This window comes from Belonocnema kinseyi, chromosome 1, assembly GCF_010883055.1.
Source record: "Belonocnema kinseyi isolate 2016_QV_RU_SX_M_011 chromosome 1, B_treatae_v1, whole genome shotgun sequence".
NCBI lineage: Eukaryota > Metazoa > Arthropoda > Insecta > Hymenoptera > Cynipidae > Belonocnema > Belonocnema kinseyi.
In genome coordinates this window covers 27,086,853-27,106,088 of record NC_046657.1, presented here as the reverse complement: position 1 = coordinate 27,106,088, position 19,236 = coordinate 27,086,853, and the positions used below count along the sequence as shown (strand labels likewise).

General features: G+C 33.2%; 1 protein-coding gene across 1 annotated transcript; it reads right to left on the bottom strand.

The window, feature by feature from the left end:
• Positions 1-615: 615 nt before the first annotated feature.
• LOC117177204 (transmembrane protein 68-like) lies at positions 616-18,272 on the bottom strand. Its single transcript, XM_033367750.1, is given in 7 exon segments — positions 616-738; positions 2,800-2,965; positions 5,303-5,310; positions 5,464-5,825; positions 11,154-11,248; positions 14,579-14,649; positions 18,216-18,272. Coding segments are annotated over 7 exon segments (882 nt in total).
• Positions 18,273-19,236: the final 964 nt, after the last annotated feature.

The following is a 19,236-nucleotide window of genomic DNA, read 5'->3' as shown; positions in this document are numbered from 1 at the left end:
GTGGACGGAGCGACTGAATCACGACTTGCTAGACTGCTACGATGCGAGTGTGGCCCGTGAACGGGGTTACATGGCACGGCTGCCTGCTCTGTGGTGCGAGAACACCCGGATCTATCGCACTTTTCGCAGCAACGTCTGCGAAACCATGCTGAACTACTCCGTAAAAGGGGCTATGTAAGCGGAACGCCTATACTACCACAGCTAGAACAAGCCGGCGATGCGGAGAAACCCGGAGAAACATGAACACCAAGGTTTCTCTCAAGCCTAAAGATCTGGCTGAAATGGATTACGAGCTTTGTAGACATTTTTCCGAAGAATTCGACCTCTGGGCTATCAATTATTGTGTGTATAATACAGCGAGAGCTTTGGCCGATGCGAACCGTAAAACAAAACCGACGGTTGATCATAAGACCAAAAGACGAATGCATCAACTTGCCATAAAGATAGGCTGGGCAAGACAGTACGCGTCCCGCATTCAGTGTGTGATTGACTACATCACATCTGGCAGGAATTTTACCGCCTAGGTTCAAAAGTTCGCACGCGAACTCCGGACCCATTATCACACACTTATACTGATATATCGTCTTTTGCTCTTTTGTTTATTTTTGTCTTGAATCACTTGGGCTTGGGCTTATTAGAACTGTCTTCGGCGTCACAAACTCTTTCCCACAATGCCCGCATTATACTTCCGGGCATTTTTTGATGTTCTTGTATCAATTCTTCAAGAGCGGTAACAACCTGAGAAAGATGCAAAATTATTAGAAAATTTTCATTTATTTTTCTACACTTAATTTGAAATTGAAAACTTGTGGAGCTTCTTAATCTGTAAAAATCTTTTGAAATCGTTCTAATTTTTCAAAATTTAGAGAATGTTTTGGAATGTTTGAAATCTAGCTGTTTGAAACATTTGTAAAATCTTTGCGCAATTGAAATCTTTTATCATCTTTGAAATATTTGCGAATACTTTTGAAACATTGGTAAAATCTAGTAAGATTTTTGAAATGTTTGCGAAAAATTTGAAAAATTTTTAAATCTGTTTAAAATAGTGATAATATTTTTAAACATTTAAAATCATGCGAAATCTAACTGTGTGAAACTTTTTTGATATCTGTAAAATTTTTTAAATATTTGTGGAATCCTTTGAAGAAAACTTGAAATATTTGCGAAATAGTTAAAGAAATTTGAATCTTTGAAAACAAATTACATTTTTTTAAATCAGTGAAATCTTTTAAAATCTTTATAATATTTGCGAAAACTTTTGAAATATTTGCAAAATCTTTTAAGATTTTTTCAATTTTGCGAAAAATGTTATAATGTTTGAAACCTGTGCGAAATAGTGATATTTTAAAATATTTACAATCATACGAAGTATGTGAAATCTAGTTTTGTGAATTTTTTTTAATTCGTTAAATCTTTGAAGCATTTGGAAAAACGTTTAAATTTTTTTTTAATATTTGCGAAATCGTTAAAAAAAATTGAATCTTTGAAAACAAATTACAATTTTTTGAATCAGTGAAATCTTTTAAATCTCTATGAAATCTTTAAAACATTTGTCAAATTTGTGAAAGCTTTCTGAAATCTTTTGAAATCGAAATCTTCTAATTTTTTTGGAAATCATTGTGAAACCGTTGAGAACTTTTGATATAATTTTGCAAAATCTGTTAAAGTCGTCCAAAATTGTTAAAATCTGCAAAAACTCCGAAATTTTTGTAAAACAATTTCAATGTGATATTTTGAAATATTTATAATTGATATTTTGTGAGATCTGTTGCAATCGTTGTAATCTTTTGAAATATCTCAAATCTAGCTCTGTCAACTCTTTGAAATCTTTGTGAAATCTTTTGAAAAACTATTGAAGTCTGCAAAATCGTTAAAAAACTTTTAATCTGAAATAGTCAAATTTGGATCAAGTGTTTCCGAGAATTGATGCCGCGCCGTGAGTACGGATGAGAAAAGATGCGAGGGGATGTGCGGTGTTCCCTCAGGTGTGACAAAACAGGAATGTTGCGATAAGGCGCTGTACTCTAACAGCCTACCTGTGTAACTACACCATGGCGTTGCCACAGTTCACTCTAAGCGAGAGACACACGCGTTTACATAGCAAATAAGCACAATGGCGAGCTCGTATCGACCAACAGTGGGGCTTCGATGTCTGAATGATGAATGATGTCGAATGGGCCTGTCTTTGACCATCGGATCGTCTCTGTCTATCTCACATGGTATAAAGAGAGGTCTGCTCAACTTCAAGTAGAGGAGTCGCACTGTAGTGTTTTACAATCTCAAACTGTCAAGTTTGACGTGAGAATGTAGAAATTTGTGTTTTTCGTGGACATTCAATCTAATATTTATGAAAGTAAGTGATTTTTTGTTCAATAACTTCTTCGCCTGTCTGGTTATGCAACTGCAAAGTGCATAAATAGTTGCAAAAAAGTGATGTGCTTAAGGTACTGCTGTCTTCAACTGATTCGAAGCGGGAGATACCGCATTTACATAGCAAATAAGCACGATGGCGAGCTCGTGTCAATCAACAGTAGGGTTTTGATGTCTAAAACCAACTGAGGCCGATGGAACTGATCGGATTATTTCGTGCTTAAAGGTCCAGATTCGAATGTATTTATGAAATTATTGAAATCTTTGTGAAATTTTTTGTAATCTGTTGGAATCATCGTAATGTTTTGAAACCTCTGTTAAATGTTTTTGAACATTTTTGAAATATTTGCAAAATCATTAAAAAAAAGTGAAGCCTGTAAAATCTTTCTGAAATCATTAGAGTCTATTTTTGATAAATGAATTGTGTACCTTTGCCCGAAGTTGTTCTGGCATGAGACTCCCATCATATGGAATTGGTTTGCCCACAAAAGTCTTAAGCTTTACTGAAAATCCACCGTACATCGTCTTGAAAGGAAACTTTGTAGATTCGTATAATTTTAACCACCATCTGTTTGGAGCTTGGCGCCCTGCTGCCCTGTCGATTTAAATTCCCGTCTATCTTTTTCAATTCCCTCTTCTCTATCTAATTCTTATTCTTCATATGCCTACATCAATATTTGCCTCTATCTTTCTGCCAATATAATTCTTATCGATCTTTTTTAATCTCCTCTTCTTTGTTTCATACTATTCGATGGGTATCAATGACTATCCTTTTCTATCTCATCCTATCATTTATTTATCTACATTAGTCTTTTTTTATTTCTTAGCTTATCTAAATTCCCGTTTATTTGTTTAATCTCCTCTTTTCTATCTTATTTTATTCTTTATCTATCGACGTCTATCTTTGTCTATCTCTCTCTCAATCAAATTTAATTCTATCTTTTTAAATTTTCTCTCCTATATTTCATCCCTTCATTTATCTATTAACTGCTATTATTTTCTATCTCTGTCACTCTAAATTCATTTCTAGCTGTTTCGATCATAAAAAAAGATTTTTCAAGAACATAGTTATTTTTCAACCAGTAAAATGATTTTAAAAAAATGTTTCACTTTCATTCCAAACCTTTTACTTTTCATGCCGAATAAAATGAGCGATCAATGAAAAATGTAATTGTTAAATTATCTAATAAAAAAAATTTATTTAAAAAAAAACAAGTTTAAAAAAAAAGTAAAATATAAAATCAATAGAATAAGTATTTAACAAAGTAATTTAATTTTCATCTAAAAAGGTAAATTTATAACTAAAAATGTAATATTCAAATCTTCTGTTACAAAATTTAATTTTCAACAAAAACAAAAAAATTTTAATAAATGAATTGAAAATTCTACTTTTTAGTATTTAATTAATTTGCTGAAACTTTGTTCTTTCGGGGTTCAAAAAGGTTCAAATAAATTTACGGTGCTTGTTGAAAATTCGTTTTTTTTTTGTATAAAAAATACTTTTTAAATGTTTTCAGTTGAAAATCCATCTATTTTGTTGCAAAAGTGTTTTGTTCACAATAGAAATTTGTTTGAAACTTCTTTTACTTTTTGTTGTTGAAAATAATCTTTATCCTGAAAATTTAACTGTTCTATTTTTGAAGAAAGATTGATCTTTTTTAGTTGAAAATTCAACTGTTTGGTACAAAATTCATGTAGTTTGTTGAAATAAATTTTTTTTGGGTAGAAAATTCAACTATTTGGTTAAAAGTTAATGTATTTTGTTGAAGAGTCGTCTTTTTTTGTGAAATATGATGCTTCTTGTTTTAAAATGGTAAGAAATTCACCGATTTGGTTAAGAGTTTTATTTTTTATTTGGTGGAAAATTCATATATTTGGTTAAAAATTCCTTTTTTTGGTAGAATATTATTCTTTTGTTTGTAAATTTATTTCATTGGTTGAAAATTGGACTATTCTGTTGAAATTTGGTTCTTTTTTTCTGTTGCAATTTCATCATTTTTTAAGAAATTTAAAATTGTTGCAAGTTCGTTTTTTTTGCTTGGAAATTAAATTTTGTATCTGAAAATCTAAATATTATTTTTTAAAATTGTAAATTAATCTTTTTTAGTTAAATATTTTACTATTCTGATGAAAATTAAACTTTACTACTATTCCAGTTGAAGATTCGTCATTTTGTTGGAAATGAATTTGTTTTTTGATAAAAAATTATTCTTTTTTTAATTAAACATGTTGAAATTTAATTTTTTGGTTGAAAATATAGTTATTTTTTATCGAAAATACATTTTTTGTAAAAAATTAATCAAAAAAATGAACATATGCTTTGCAAATGCATGTATTTAGTTGAAAATTCACATTATTCAATAGAAAATTAATCTTCCCAGCGGGCAGAAAATTTGGTAAAGTCTTTACGACATCGTTACGACATCTTAATCACAACTTAACGACAAACTATGTCCATGTCGTTAAGGTGTCTTTACGATATCGTAAATAAGTCTTATGATCTGACGATGTTTTTACGACACCGTAAAGACATCAAAACGACATGGACATATGATGTCGTAAAGTTGTCGTAAAGTGGTCGTAACGATGTCGTAAAGACGTCGCTAACTTTTGTGCTCACTAGGTTGTTTGGAATTTGAAAAAATTGGTTAAAGGTTCAAATATTGTGCTGAAAAATGAACAATTTTGTTGAAGAGTACAATGAGTGATTAGGAGATATAGATTTGTTAAATAATCTACAATGCCCATGTTGCTTATTCAAACAACACTTTCGTCCCAACCAGGGCCACCAGGGACACTGCTCTGATTGATTTCGCTGATCAATCGCTTCAGCACTCACCCAAGACGAAGAGCTTTACAAAGTCATCATGTGTCGTGGATCAGTCATCCAGAATCACTCTGTATATAGGGGTAACACAATGTATTCTGATACAATCTAGACTAATCCAGAGAAAATCCGATATAATTCAGCCTAATCCACTTTCTCTGGATCAGGTTTTAAGAAGTTGTTTCCCCCTAGGTTTGGTCTCAGTCGTTCTGAGATCGGGGTTCGACATTGATAATGAGACTAATGACAGAATTAATTGCAGTTACCACTTTAGCGTCAAGAGCAACTTTGGCGAATCCAAGTCGACCTTTCCACATCAGTTTATAACGCGAACCCCCAAATTGCGATTCATAAAGACCCCCTGGAGTAATAGCAAGCATGTTTCCTCCCTTCAGAATAGAAGAACAAGATGGAACATCACCAGATGTGACGTTTAATACTTCAAGCATCATGGTCCATCCAGGTATTTTGTACGAAAACCGATCCATGACCGTATAGATTAATCTCTTCTGGATATTTCCCACCCAGGTCACAAAATAGTGAAGATCATTAGGAATCACTCCGTGGTAGAAGACAAACAAAGTCGGCTGATCCAGAGGAATATTCTCGATTCCCACTACGACGTAACCTGGCAAACAAAATTGCTTATCCTCATTGAAGCACGCCATTTTGTATTCTTTACCAGCTAGAAAGAATAGACCAGGTGACCGCAGCGCTTTGGGTAAAAAGTAAATTTTCTGTTTAAAAAAATGATAAGGACTACAAATATTAAACGATTTGACCTATTTTTAAAAATAAAAACTGCCACAGGAATAACGAAGACTTCGTAGAGAATTCCTTTGGACTAACTTCATATTTCTTGTGTCTTTCCACGAGGTTCCATTGAAAAGTTAATCGCGCGGTACTTGAAACAGATTTCTCGAGTGTTCCTGACATAGTTACGAATCTTCCTGATAGGGATTTCGCCGTAACGGCCGGCTGGAGCGGGAGTTTTCGTGACGCACTGAGACTTACTGATACCAACTGGGACTAACCAAGGAACTGCGCAATAGAATTCAGAGATTTCGACTGACCGTCACAGGGTCTACTGCAAATCCAGGAGTCACCTGAAATCTCAGTGATCAGTCCCTCGTTTCGTACCATGCCAAATCCAATCACAACATCCCACGGGGCTGCAGCTACTTTTCTACTAAAAGAGTTAGGTTCTCAATTTTTCTTAAATGCAATTACATTTTCTTAAATTGATAATGATTCATATTTTATATCGTATTTAATCGTATCGATTTGATGAAAGTTCGTATTTCATCCCATATCAAATTCAACTATGGCAACTTAATTTTTATTCTTTTTAAGATTTAATAAAAATTTGCTAGCTTTTCATTTTCTATAATTTAAAAAACAGATAGATCAACCATTTACGTACTAATAAAGTTGAAATTCTGAAAGTTCGTGTTAGATTAGAAGAAGAAGCTCTGCAGAAGTGAGGATAGCTGGCGTATGTTACGTACGATTGACGAGACTTTAATTATATTTTGTGTGTTTAATGGTTGTGGAATCGATGGTCAATTCGAAGTGCCCTAATTATATTCTTATATTTTTTTGAAACTTACGAAATTTGTAATGACATGGGTATCAGAAACAAGGGAAGAGCGGCGCACGGTCAAGGACATCAATTTCAACCCAAAGTGAACGATTCGATCCGAGATCGAGGAAGAGGTTTGCGGAATTCGATTTATCAAGGAAACGGCGAAGCACAATACGTGACGATTTATGCGAATGTGTGGGAATAATATACATTTTAGAGTGAACGATTCTTAATGGGCTATGAAAAAAATGAACGTGAGTCGTTAGCTGATAAAAGTTTCTATCAGTCTAAAAACTTTTTAGATGTTAAAATGCGATTGCAAGCGGATGGTTCAGAAGGACAGACAGACTTTAATTTAACCCACAAAGAAGTTCGCTAAGTTACGGACTTGAAAGGGAAGACGTGGTGCGCGAGAAAATCAACATCGGAGCGAATTACTGAAGATTTTTCGAGTACAATTAACACTTAATGTACCCTGCATTCGTCAACACCAGCACCGAGAAATGTATTTCGATCACGAAGAAGGGCAAACTAAGGAAAATCCACTTACTCTATCCGAAAGGGAAATTTTGAGATTTAGTGCGAATCGACTCGAGTTTCTTGTTCGCCCAGACTATAACGAAAATTTTAACGAATTTAGGGATCACCGAAAGCGACGACACGGAGCCAGCAGTCGTCAGAACGACCAAGCTGGAGGGCGTGATAATGGCTACATGGGACAGTCAATGAATTACTGGGGGAGATAATGATTGAAAACCCGAGACTACTTTTAGAAAACTCTCTGTTGTTAGAGATGTCGGTGGGTGCTTCCAATGATTCTCAGAAATCGACGTCGGAGAGTGCACATCTTTTTGTACAGCCTACAGTTTCTTAAGTGAAAGAATTTAGCGGTACGGGCAAACCTCGAGCACCACTGTTTCAACAGATACGGTTCGTGAAGGTGTAAAAAACTAGAACACATTACCAAATTTTGGTCTGATGGTCAGAAAGCGACTGGAACTGAGAAGGAGCCACGATTTTCAGAAGTAGTTAATATTAAACCAACATTGAAGAACGTGACAGACAACGGAAAATATTTAATCAACGGATACTTGCACCTTATTCGAAACTCAGTCACAATTGACTGCAGTTTCCTGCTTAGAAAAATAAATGCAGACGACGAAGTTTTGTGGGGTGTCGGTGGACCTCAAAAGGTAATGGAAGTCGTGGAGTTAATTTGCGGAATTAACCGAGTAGAAGGGACAGTAGTTCCAACATTCGTATCGTTTGATGGTGTAATTTCAAGTGGTCTCATGATTGGGCGAAGTTGGTTGAACCAACCAGGAGTCAGAAGTACGTCGGATAAAGGTCAAATTTGATTCTGGAGAAAACTGCTACTCTTAAAGGAATACCCATCAGAAGCGAAAAAAAAAACCTCTAATGAAGGAAACGTATGTATTCATGGCGAATTATGGCAAAACCGAAGAAAATATCGAGACAAGAGATAGATTACTCAAGGATATAGAGAAAGTTGAGAAATCGCCTCAGAATTAAACGCGAACGGAAACATCTCAAGGGAAATGACCTGAAGTTTGAAAGTGAGCTGTTCGCCAAGCTTCGGAGTCAAATCTTGGATTTTGCGAATAAGCGCAGTAGTGGCTTTTCGATGAATATAGGAGAGCTGATATGCACAAACTTTACAGAAATGGAGATGAAAGAAAAGGAAGTATGCAAACTTGTGCAGTAGCCTCCAATTCAGGTATCTAATGGCGAGCGGGAGTAAATGAAAGAAATTGTCAGAGAATAAAAGCGAGGTGGGCTCGCAAAGGAGACATAATCACCGTATGCAATTCCAGCGATGCTGATGAAAAAGAAGAATGAGGACAAACGGATGGTCACTGATTTCAGTGCACTGAATGTTTAAACTGCGAAACAAAGTTTTCCGGCGGATCATGAGAAGACAGTCTTTGTATCTCCAGATCATACATGCCGTCTGATGAGTAAAGCATTAGGTCAACTGAAGAAGAAAGTGGCGTTGCTATATTTAGACGATATTATAATTTCAGGAAAGAATTTTTATGACCTAATAGGAAGATTAGACAAAGTGTTGGAAGCATTAGAGAAAGCTGGTTTCACGTTAAATCCAACAAAATGCATATCTGGAGCGGCGGAGGTGGAATATCTAGGATATCGAATTTCAGCCGAAGGGATTGAACCGGTATTCAGTGATCCCAATTTAGCATATAGACGGACTGCGCTTCTGCTAGGACGCTTAAGAGGGACACGAAGCGATAACCCGTTACGATGGCAATAATAAGCCGCGCCGTGTTCCTCTTTCGCATAGCTAGCGCAAGCGCAGTACCTCTGCATACCAAAGTTGTGGTCACTGCCGGTATTACAGAAGTCAGACGTGATTCGCGACTTCCCAATTCCACAAATTCAGAGAAAGAGTTGTTCTTTTTCAGTCGAAAGAAAAAGAAGAACAGGAATTCAAGAATTTAAAACAGGATTTATCACTGCTTACCCTCTACGACCCCAAGGCTGTTATCAAATTACATACAGACGCGAATGCCAATTTGGGCCATTGATAGTTTGCGATCATTTTTAGTAGATATCTATTTTACTGTGATAACGGATTCTCAGGTACTTGTGTATATGAATGCCAGTACAATTAAAATCCGCAAATATCCAGGTGGTTGGAGTGGATTCAAGAATATAGGTTTACGGTGCAATATATGCGACGCGATGTTTGAAGAAGAATGTAGATTGAGTATGCGAAAATCCGTTCCAAAGCTTAGCGAATTAGCCTACGTACTAACGAAAGAAAAGGAAAAATGATCCAAACAAGAAAGGAACGGACGGATGGATTAAAATTGGAGCAACAAATGATTTACCGCATGGAGCAGGAAATGGAAAAGAGAAGACGAAAGGGGACTCAATATGGTAAATCGCAAATAGTTGAGACCATACGTTGAAGAATGTGGCATCAAAATCCCTGAGGAAATCGATTGTAGTAAGGTATTTTGATCTGCGGGGGCAGTTTGCGGTGGCTTGAACGGTGGGTGAAATCAAGAGATATTATTGATTCCCTGGAATGAAGCGGTATATGAAAAGACATATTTCTATGTGCCCATATTGTGTTTGGAGGAAGTTTCCGGCTGGATAGAGGCCAAATAAATTGAATCTAATTCCGTCCGGATCAATGCCATTTGAAGTCGTCCATGCTGATCACCTGGGACCATTCATCATAAGTCAACGTGAACGAAGTTAATGGGTAGGCGATTGTCGATAATTGTATCCGTTATACATTGCTGAGGCTGGCAAGATACACAAGAGCGATAGGGGCAATAAAGGTTCCGAATCCAATTTTCCGACAGTCGGGAGTTCCGATACGACTAATCACGGATAGGGAGACTTTGCTTACTACGAAGGTCTTTGAAGATTTCTGTAATAAACATGAAGTAAGAGATACATTGAGGCGCTTTCATGCGATTGCAAATTAGCAGATTGCATGCAGACAGTTCGCAGGAGTGAAAGATATAGATAATGAAATATACAGTTCCCATCTCTTTCACTCTCAAGAACTTTCTGCATGCAATCTGCTGATCTGCACTGGTGTGAAAGTGCCCTGAATTCACCTAGGGGAACGGGTTGATGCAGGGTGTCAACAGAGCGTTGGTTGACGTTCGTTGGAGGTCAAGAAGTTCGAATAGATAAAAAGATAATGGACATGGAACGTCATTTTAACTTCGAACGTTCAAAATCTACCAGACGTAGTCCACTCGAGACCTGTTCAGAAAAACATAGATGATGAAGAAGATTCAGAGAGCTACATTTAAGTTGAGACCAAGAACTTGGAACGCGCAGAGCCTGAAAGTTCTAATCAATCAAATTAATCTGAGCAACTAATTGAAGGAACAGCTTCGGAAGAAGAAAAAGCTACTTCGGTGATGCAGAAATGTCATCCCAGAGGTCTGAATCTACTTTTCTATTGAAAGGATGAGATGATACATTTTTTTACAAGGATTTAATAGAGATTTACTTTGGTATCATGCCAGATCTAACCGTGACATCCCAAAGGTCTGTAACTACTTTTCTACTGAAAGGTTTAGGTTCTCCATTTTTTAAAGACTTACGGCCATGTGAGCAGAACCTTAAAAGGTGTTTTCACTTTTTTTTTAATTCAACTTATGTTCACACGAAACCAAGTTTCAAGTTAATAATTTGGGAAATTAAGTGAGAAGCAGTAAGGAAGGTTTGGCTAGTCCTTAATTTTTATAATTATGAAAAAAGGATTGTGTTTCGTGCGAACGTAAGTTGGATTTGAAAAAAATGTAAAAAACCATTTGAGGTTACGCTCTTATGGCCCTAATAAATACTTATATTTTGTACCGTGTTAAATCTAGCCATAGGCAGACCAAATGCCTGCTAGTACTTTGCCTATTGTTCTCTTCGCATCCACATCATAAGGCTGTCCTAATATTTTCCTGAAATTAAAAACGAAATCCATTTCTTAAATTAATTGTTGAAAAAAAATTAATACATTGGATGTAAACATTATGGATTTAAAAGTATGGAGAAATTAAGGAATAGATCTTGTAATTGCTGAGAGAGTAATCTGGCGTAATTCAAAATGATTCCATTATTCAGAAGCAATGCACTTATAATCCTAATTCATTCACTTGCAACCTGAAGTAATCCACTTGTAATCCAGAATGAAGCAGATAAATTCACATATAATCCAAGCTCATCAACTTTTAATCCAGGTGATTCGAATTAATTTATATAATCCACGTAATTAACGTCTAATTCAGCGAAATCAACAATTTGGTTAAAAGTAATTTTTTGGTTCAAAAATCAACTGTTTTGTCAAAAATTCGTCTTTTATTTATTCGAAAAGTACTTTGGTTGAAAACTGAACTTTATTGTTGATAATTCGTTTTTTATGAAAACTATTATTTTTTAACTAAAAGCTGAAGTATTCCATTTTTAGATATAAATTTATCTCTTTTAATCGAACATTTAACTCTTTGATTAAAAATTCACGTATTTTGTTATACAATATTCGTCTTTTTGATCGAAAATTAATCTTCTTGTATGTGAAGATTCAATTATCATCTTGCTTGGCTTTAACCTTTCTTAACTTAGAAATGAACTATTCCATTTTTTATTAAAAATTTATCTTCTTTTGGTTAAAAGTTCATATACTCTGTGAAAACTTCGTTTTTTTTTGTCATAAAATTAATGTTCTTAGTAAAAAAAATATACATTTGATTGAAAATTCAATTATTTGGTTAGAAATTAATCTTCTTTGTTGAAAATTTGAACTATTTATTTGGAAATTAATTGTTTTGTAGAAAATTATTTTTTTTTGGTGGAAAATTTGACTAGATTGTTTAAAATTTATTTTGTTTAGTTAAAATTAATTTTTTAAAATGAATATTATATCTATTTGGTTGAAAATTCAGGTACTTTAATAAATATTCATCTTTTCTGTTGAAATGCGTATATTTTTTCTTAAAAATATTTTTTTTCACCTCAAAATTAAACTATTCTATTGCCTAAATGTAATTTAATGTTTTTTAGTTAAAAATTAAACAAGCTGTTTACAATATCTTTTTTTGTTGTCAAAAATTCGACTTTTTCAAAAGAAAATTAATCTTCTCGGTTCAAAAATTATATTTTTGGTTGAGAATTGAATTATTTGGTTAAAAATTAATCTACTTTGCAAAAACTTCAACAGTTTTGTAAACAAGTAATTTTTGGATAGAAAATTCAATGGCTTTATTAAAGAATCCTCTGTTTGGGTTAAAAATTTAATTATTTAGGTTCAAAATTTCATTATTTGTTTGACAGTTAACTTTTTGTTTATATTCATATTGAAAATGTAATTTTTAAATAAAAATATCACTGTTTTATTTTTGGATGCAAATTTATATTTTTGATTTAAAAGCTGACCTTTTTTGTTTGAAAATTCAACTATTTGGTTGAAAATTCGATGTATTTTTTGTAGGAAATTAATTAATTGAAAATTTGACTAGATTATTGAAAATTCAGGATTTGTTTCCCCCTCAGTAGTTGTTAACTAAAAAATCGGCTCTAAATTTGTCATTTTTTGAAAATAGTTTTTCTGGGGACATTGAAGTGTTTTTTTTATAGTTTTTAATGAATTAATTATTATCTAATGATAAACATACCTGTATAATTTGTAAAAAAATATTATTGATGAAGTAGCGTTCATAAAAAGAAGAAACAGAAAGGGGTACAAAAACATTATGATAACCGGCTTTAAAAGCCACAAAATCCATGACGTGAAATCCAGATCTGTGCAATCCACTGAAAAAAATAATAATTTCAACGCTAAATTCTAAACTTTTTTAATAAATAAATTATATTATTTCTGACAATTTAATTGTGTTTTCTACATTATTTAAATCGATTATCACACAATCATATAAATCACATTTAAATTTAGAAACAAATTAGATTAAAAGATAAATAACAACAGGAACTTAGGAAATAAATAATACATCAAATAAAAAAGGATAAACTGGAGCATTGGACCTTTTTTTATTCAAAAATTCGTCCTCGATAGCGCTGAAGTCCGATTTTGGATTTCTATTCTCGCTCTTTTTAATATTTAATATTTAATATTTTCGGGTTGAAGATATGAATTTCATAAAAAAAAGTTCATTCTAAACCTAACAGGTGACAGAACTAACGGTTTTCACGAAATTCAAGCAATTCACGGAATTCAAGAAATTCAGGGAATTTAAGGAATTCAAGGATTCAAGAAATTTCATGAATTTATGATATTTATTGAATTCACGGAATTCATGGATTTCAAGGAATTCACGGAATTCAAAGAGTTTACGAAATTCAAGAGCGTATGGAATGCAATGAATTCACAGAATTCAAAAAATTCACGGAATTCAATGAATTCACAGAATTCAAAGGATTCACGGAATTCAATGAATTCACATAATTCAAAGAATTCACGGAACTCAATGAAATCACGGAATTCCAGAAATTCAGAGAATTCAAGAAATTAACGGAATTCAAGGGACTAATGAAATTTAGGCAATTTAGGGAATTCCCGAAATTCAAGGAATGAAAGGAATAAAAGTAATTCACAGAATTTGAGAAATGAACAGAAATGATAGAATTGAGGAAATTCAGATAATTCAAGGTATCCAAGAAATTCATGGAATTAATTGAATTCTAGAAATTGAAGAGATTCCCGGAATTCAAGAAATTCAATAAATTCAGGGAATTCGAGAAATTCGCAGAATTTATGGGATTCAAGTGATTCGCGTAATTTAGGGAACTAACGGAATTTAGGTAACTGAAGGAATTCAGGGAATCCAAGTATTTCACGGAATTCTATTCTATAAATATGTTTAAAATTTTACAGTTTTATGGAAACTTTTTCTAGTTGGTTTTAAAATTTAACAATTTGGTTGAATTCTTTTTTCTTTTTCTCTTCCGCTTTGTACAAAATTTTCCTGTCTGGTTCAGAAGTTAATTATCTCCGGTTTAATATGATTTTTGAATATTTATAATTCACTAATTTAAAGAATTCGCAGAATTATAGGAACTTAACGAATTCGGGGAATTCGAGGAATTCCGTCAATTTTGTGGATCACGTGAACTGCTTGAATTCCGAGAATTACTTGAATTCCGTTAGTTCCGTAAATTTCGTAGATCACTTTAATTGCTGGAATTCTGTAAATTACTTGAATTTCGTGAATTCTGTGAATTATTTGTATTCCGTGAGTTCGCGGAATTTAATCAATTGCTTGTATTCCGTAAATTACCTTAATCCCGCGAATTGATTGAATTCTGTGAATTGCTTATATTCTGTGAATTCCGTAAATCCAATGAATTGCTGGAAATCCGTAAATTACTCAGATTCCGTCTATTCCGCAGATCCCGTAAATTAATTGAAATACGCCAATAACTTGAATTTCGTGAATTCTATGAATTTGCTTTTATTTTCCGAATTCCTTGCATTCCTTAAATTTGGTGAATTCTATGAGTTCTTTAATTTTTGGAACTCCTTATATTCTGTGAATTCTTTGAATTATGTGAAATCCTTGAATTCTGTGAATTTTTTGTATCCCTTGAATACCTTGAATTCTGTCAATTCCTGGAATTATGTAAATTTCTCGAATTCTTGGAATTGCGTGAACCCCTAAAATTCGGTGAAACTCTTGAATTCTGCGAATTTCTTTAATTCCGTGAATTCAATGAATTCCTTAAATTTCGCGAATAACATGACTTTCATGAATTCTGTGAATCCTAAATCCCCTAAATTTCTTGGATTCCGTGAATTTATTGAATTCGCATAATTTCTTAAATTCCGTGAATATGTTGAATTCCCTGAATTCCTCGAATACATTGAATTACTAGAATTCCCTGATTTACTATAATTCATTGAATTACTAAAATTCCTTAAATTCCTAGAATCACTTGAATTCCTAGAATCACTTGAATTCCCAGAATTACTTGAATTCCTTGAAGTCATTGAATTATTAGAAGTCCTTAAATTCTTTGAATTACCTGAATAAAACAAAAAATATGATTTTTCAACAATGCAGCTGCATTTTCAGTAAGAAAATATGAATTTTCAACCAAAAAACATTATTTTGAACCAAAAAAGATAAAAATTCTATCAAAAGAGATGAAGTTGCAACATAAAAATTATCTTTAACTAAACAGTTGAATTTTTCTCTACAAAGATAAACGATTAAACAAAAAGGCGAATTGTCAGCGAAAGAATTGAATTTTTAATCCTTTAAGATTTTCGAGTCAAGAAAAAAAAAATTAAAATGAAAAAGTTAATTTTTAACCAAGCGGTTTAATTTTCAACCAATAGTTGAAGGTTCACCACACGTGCTGGTAAAACTTTAACCAAAAAAGACTAATTTGCTACAAAACTGTTAAATTTTCAACCCGAAAATATGGATTTTTAATAAAAAAATTGAATTCTCTATCCAAAAGGATGAATTTTTAGCCAAGAAATATTTTTCAGTAGTTAAAGAAAAAAACAGAATCAGATTGTTGAATTTTCATGCCAAAACAAAAATAATTTAATTTGATTTAATAAATAAATATATTTAAGAATAAATAAATAAATAATAATAAAAAATAATAATAAATAAATAATAATTTGATTTCCAGCCAAACGAAATGAATTCTGAACCAATCATTTAATAGTGGAATTTTCAACTAAAAGAAAATAATGTTCGAACAAAAAGACGAATTTTTAACCAACTAGTTAAGTAATCAAACTGCAAAAATGAATTTTACAGCAAAGAATTTTAACCCGAAACTATGAATTTTCGATAAGAAATGATGCCCCTTAAACAAAATTTTTTAATATTCAACAAAATAATACAAATCTTAAACCAATAATGTGAATTCTGAACTAAAAATAGAATAGTCATAATGATATGTAAAAAAATAAATTATTTAAATTTTTATAAAAGTTTATAAATACCTTCTTATGGTTCTTATTCAGCCTTCTGTGATTTGTTCTTCGCGAACAAACACTTACTGAATCACTTACAGCAAAAATCGTTTGTTTTAACCCTCGACCCGTATGAAAATTATTAAAAAATTAAAATTTATTCGACAAAAAGTTGCTGATAGAAAAATCTCGAGTGACGCCGCACCAAGAAAAGGGGCATATTGTTAACTAATCTTTGTCGCAGATTCGAATATTTATATTGGTGAGTCCAGAGGTCAGATTTTTACAAGATTGAATGCTTATTGTAAAATATTTATTTATTTTATTGTAATTTTTTTTAAAGTTAAGTTTTCAAAACAACACATCATTTTAAAAATAAAATAAAACCCAAAAATTATAGCTAAGTGTAACCGAACGTTAGCACAAACTTACACGTAACTATTTACACAATAAAAAAAATAATGCTTTTTTTTAAATTCTTAAAGAATTTTATTTCCGGTTCCAAATATGTATCCACCAACAGTCAAATGTTTTTGAATAAGAATATATTTGTTTAAAGTTTTTAAGTAAATCCCAGGCAGCCTTTTTATTTTGATAAATTAATTACCTTTTTTGCTAATTCTTTTTTTGTAATACGCTAGTATTATCAATCGATCAATTTTAATTAATTATTTACCCATTTTTGCCAATTCTATTTTATAATACAATAGTTTTATCAATCGAATGTACAAAATTTTTAAGCAAACATTTTCAAAATTTAAAAAATAATGATCAGTAAGTCTAAGAAATATTTAGAAGCATTAAAAAGATTTACAAATAATTATAAACTTATAGATAACTATAGATAAGTAATAAATTTCTAACTAAAAGATAACAAAAATTTTCACAGAGAATGTAAATTTTAAACGAAATCGAAAAAAATTAGATAACAAACAAAAATGTTTTCAAGTTTGTGTGAAGATTTCAAATGATTTTTTGTTTGTTTTGAAATGAACTATAAAAGAAATTTGAAAAATATTTCCGAAGATTTTCAATTATTTATTATAAAATTTTCTGAAATACTGATTATTATTGTACTTATTTAATCACTTTTGCATTATCAATTATTTAAAAGGTTTTTCCAAGTGACTCGCACCTATTTTGGATAAAGAAAAACAACAAACGAGTTTTAAAATTAGATTTTCCTGAAAAAAGATATTCTAACAATCGCTCCACTGGGAATCGAACCACAGAACTTCCGATTGCCGGTCGGTTGCTTTCCTACTTAAGCTTTAAGAGGGATCGAAAGAAAAATCCTTTTTTAGAAATATGCGCTATCTCAAGCCGGGTGTTTTTTCTATGATACAAGTAATTTTAAGGAAATCTTTATTTTTCTTTCGAACTCTCTAATTTTTTTTCAGAAAAATATATGAAAAATGACTAATTTTTCTCTGTAACTTGAAAAATTAACTCGATCTATAGTTTTGATTCCTATTTCCATAGATTGTGTAGTGACATGTATACTGATCGATGGACTAAAATCTAAACGTTGAAAAATGTTCTATTCGGTTGAGGAAATGGCTCGAATACGGCACACTTGGATTTCTGACAAACTAAAACCTGTACTCCGTTGGCAATAGTGGGAGCTGAATTCTACTTAGTGAAGAGTTCGGTAAGAACTTCGTGCTACCGGTGAGAGAGTCGCTGCACTTGATTCTGGTGTGACGTCTGCTTCTGGTTCGGGGCACTGATTACCCAAAACTTGCGAAGATCAGTCGCTCTGAGATGTGGGTGCTATATTTTCCTAAACTGCGCAAGCCCGAAATTGTGCCGCAAGCGTCACGTGTGCCCAAAATGGCTCGACTATAATGTTGAATAAACGGTTCGGCCTGTTTCGGAGTAATGGTTCGCCTGAGTCAATGGAGCCATTTTACTAAGCAGAACTGGCGCTATTCGCTGTGTGATTCGCGCAACAATTTCACGTTTTGGGTGAGCGGCTTTACCAAACTTCTTCTCGTGGTAGTATAGTAAAGCGCATTTGTGGTTTTTTCGACTTGCATGTTGATGACGGTAGTAAGGACGTGTTCGCTGATACGATTGGGAGTTTTTTTACGTGCATTGAGTGAAAGGTGTGAGTGGAGAGTGAGGGTGGAACCCAGGAGGTGAGCAATGGTGTGTGGGGTGAGCTAGGGAGTAAAAAAAAATGTTTAGCACGGAAGTGTCAAAAGAGTCCAGAAAAAAGCGCTGAACAGAATCCTTTCAAGAGAAGCAATAGGACATGTAGGTAACCACCCCAAAAATGGAAACGCATTTGAAAAAAGAGGCACTGGGCATGCTAATAGGTGAGATAAGCGGATTCAGAGAAGACTTGAGGGGAACTAAACAGCAGATGGTAGGTTTCAGGGAGGAATGAGGATTAGAGACACTGAATTGAAAAATGAGATGAAAGAGCCGATGGAGAAAGTAGAAGGGTTAGAGAGAGTAGTGATGTCGATAAGAAAGGAACAAGAATTAGAATTGAAACGGGTGTTAAAAGAAATAAGGGTACGGAAGGAAAGAACGGAAAAAGGATAGAGAATATAGAGGGAAGTTCAGACATGGAAGTAGGTGGTAGCACAGAGGACGAACAGAGAGGGATCTGAAAGAGGGTAGAGCACATGATAGAAAAGAAAGTAGGAGAGCGTAGAAATAAAAAGGAGCAGGTGGCGACTAGAGCGGAAAGAAGGAGAGGGCGTAGAAGAGCTTCTACGCAAAATAGGTGGGCAGGAGGGTCATGGACATGGTAGGTAAAGTTAGGCTGGAGGAAAACAAGAAGAATTAACTCGTGGTTGTAGAATTCGAGGACAAAGAAGATCAGTTAGGGGTAATGCGAAATAAAAATAGACGAAAGGACAAGGAAGTTTTCATTGACCACGATTTGACGTGGAAAAAAAGGAATGTACAGAGCATGCTGAACGACAGGAATAGAAAGGAGAGAAGTGAAGAATGAACGACAAAGGTAGGGTATAGAGAAAGTTCTGAAAA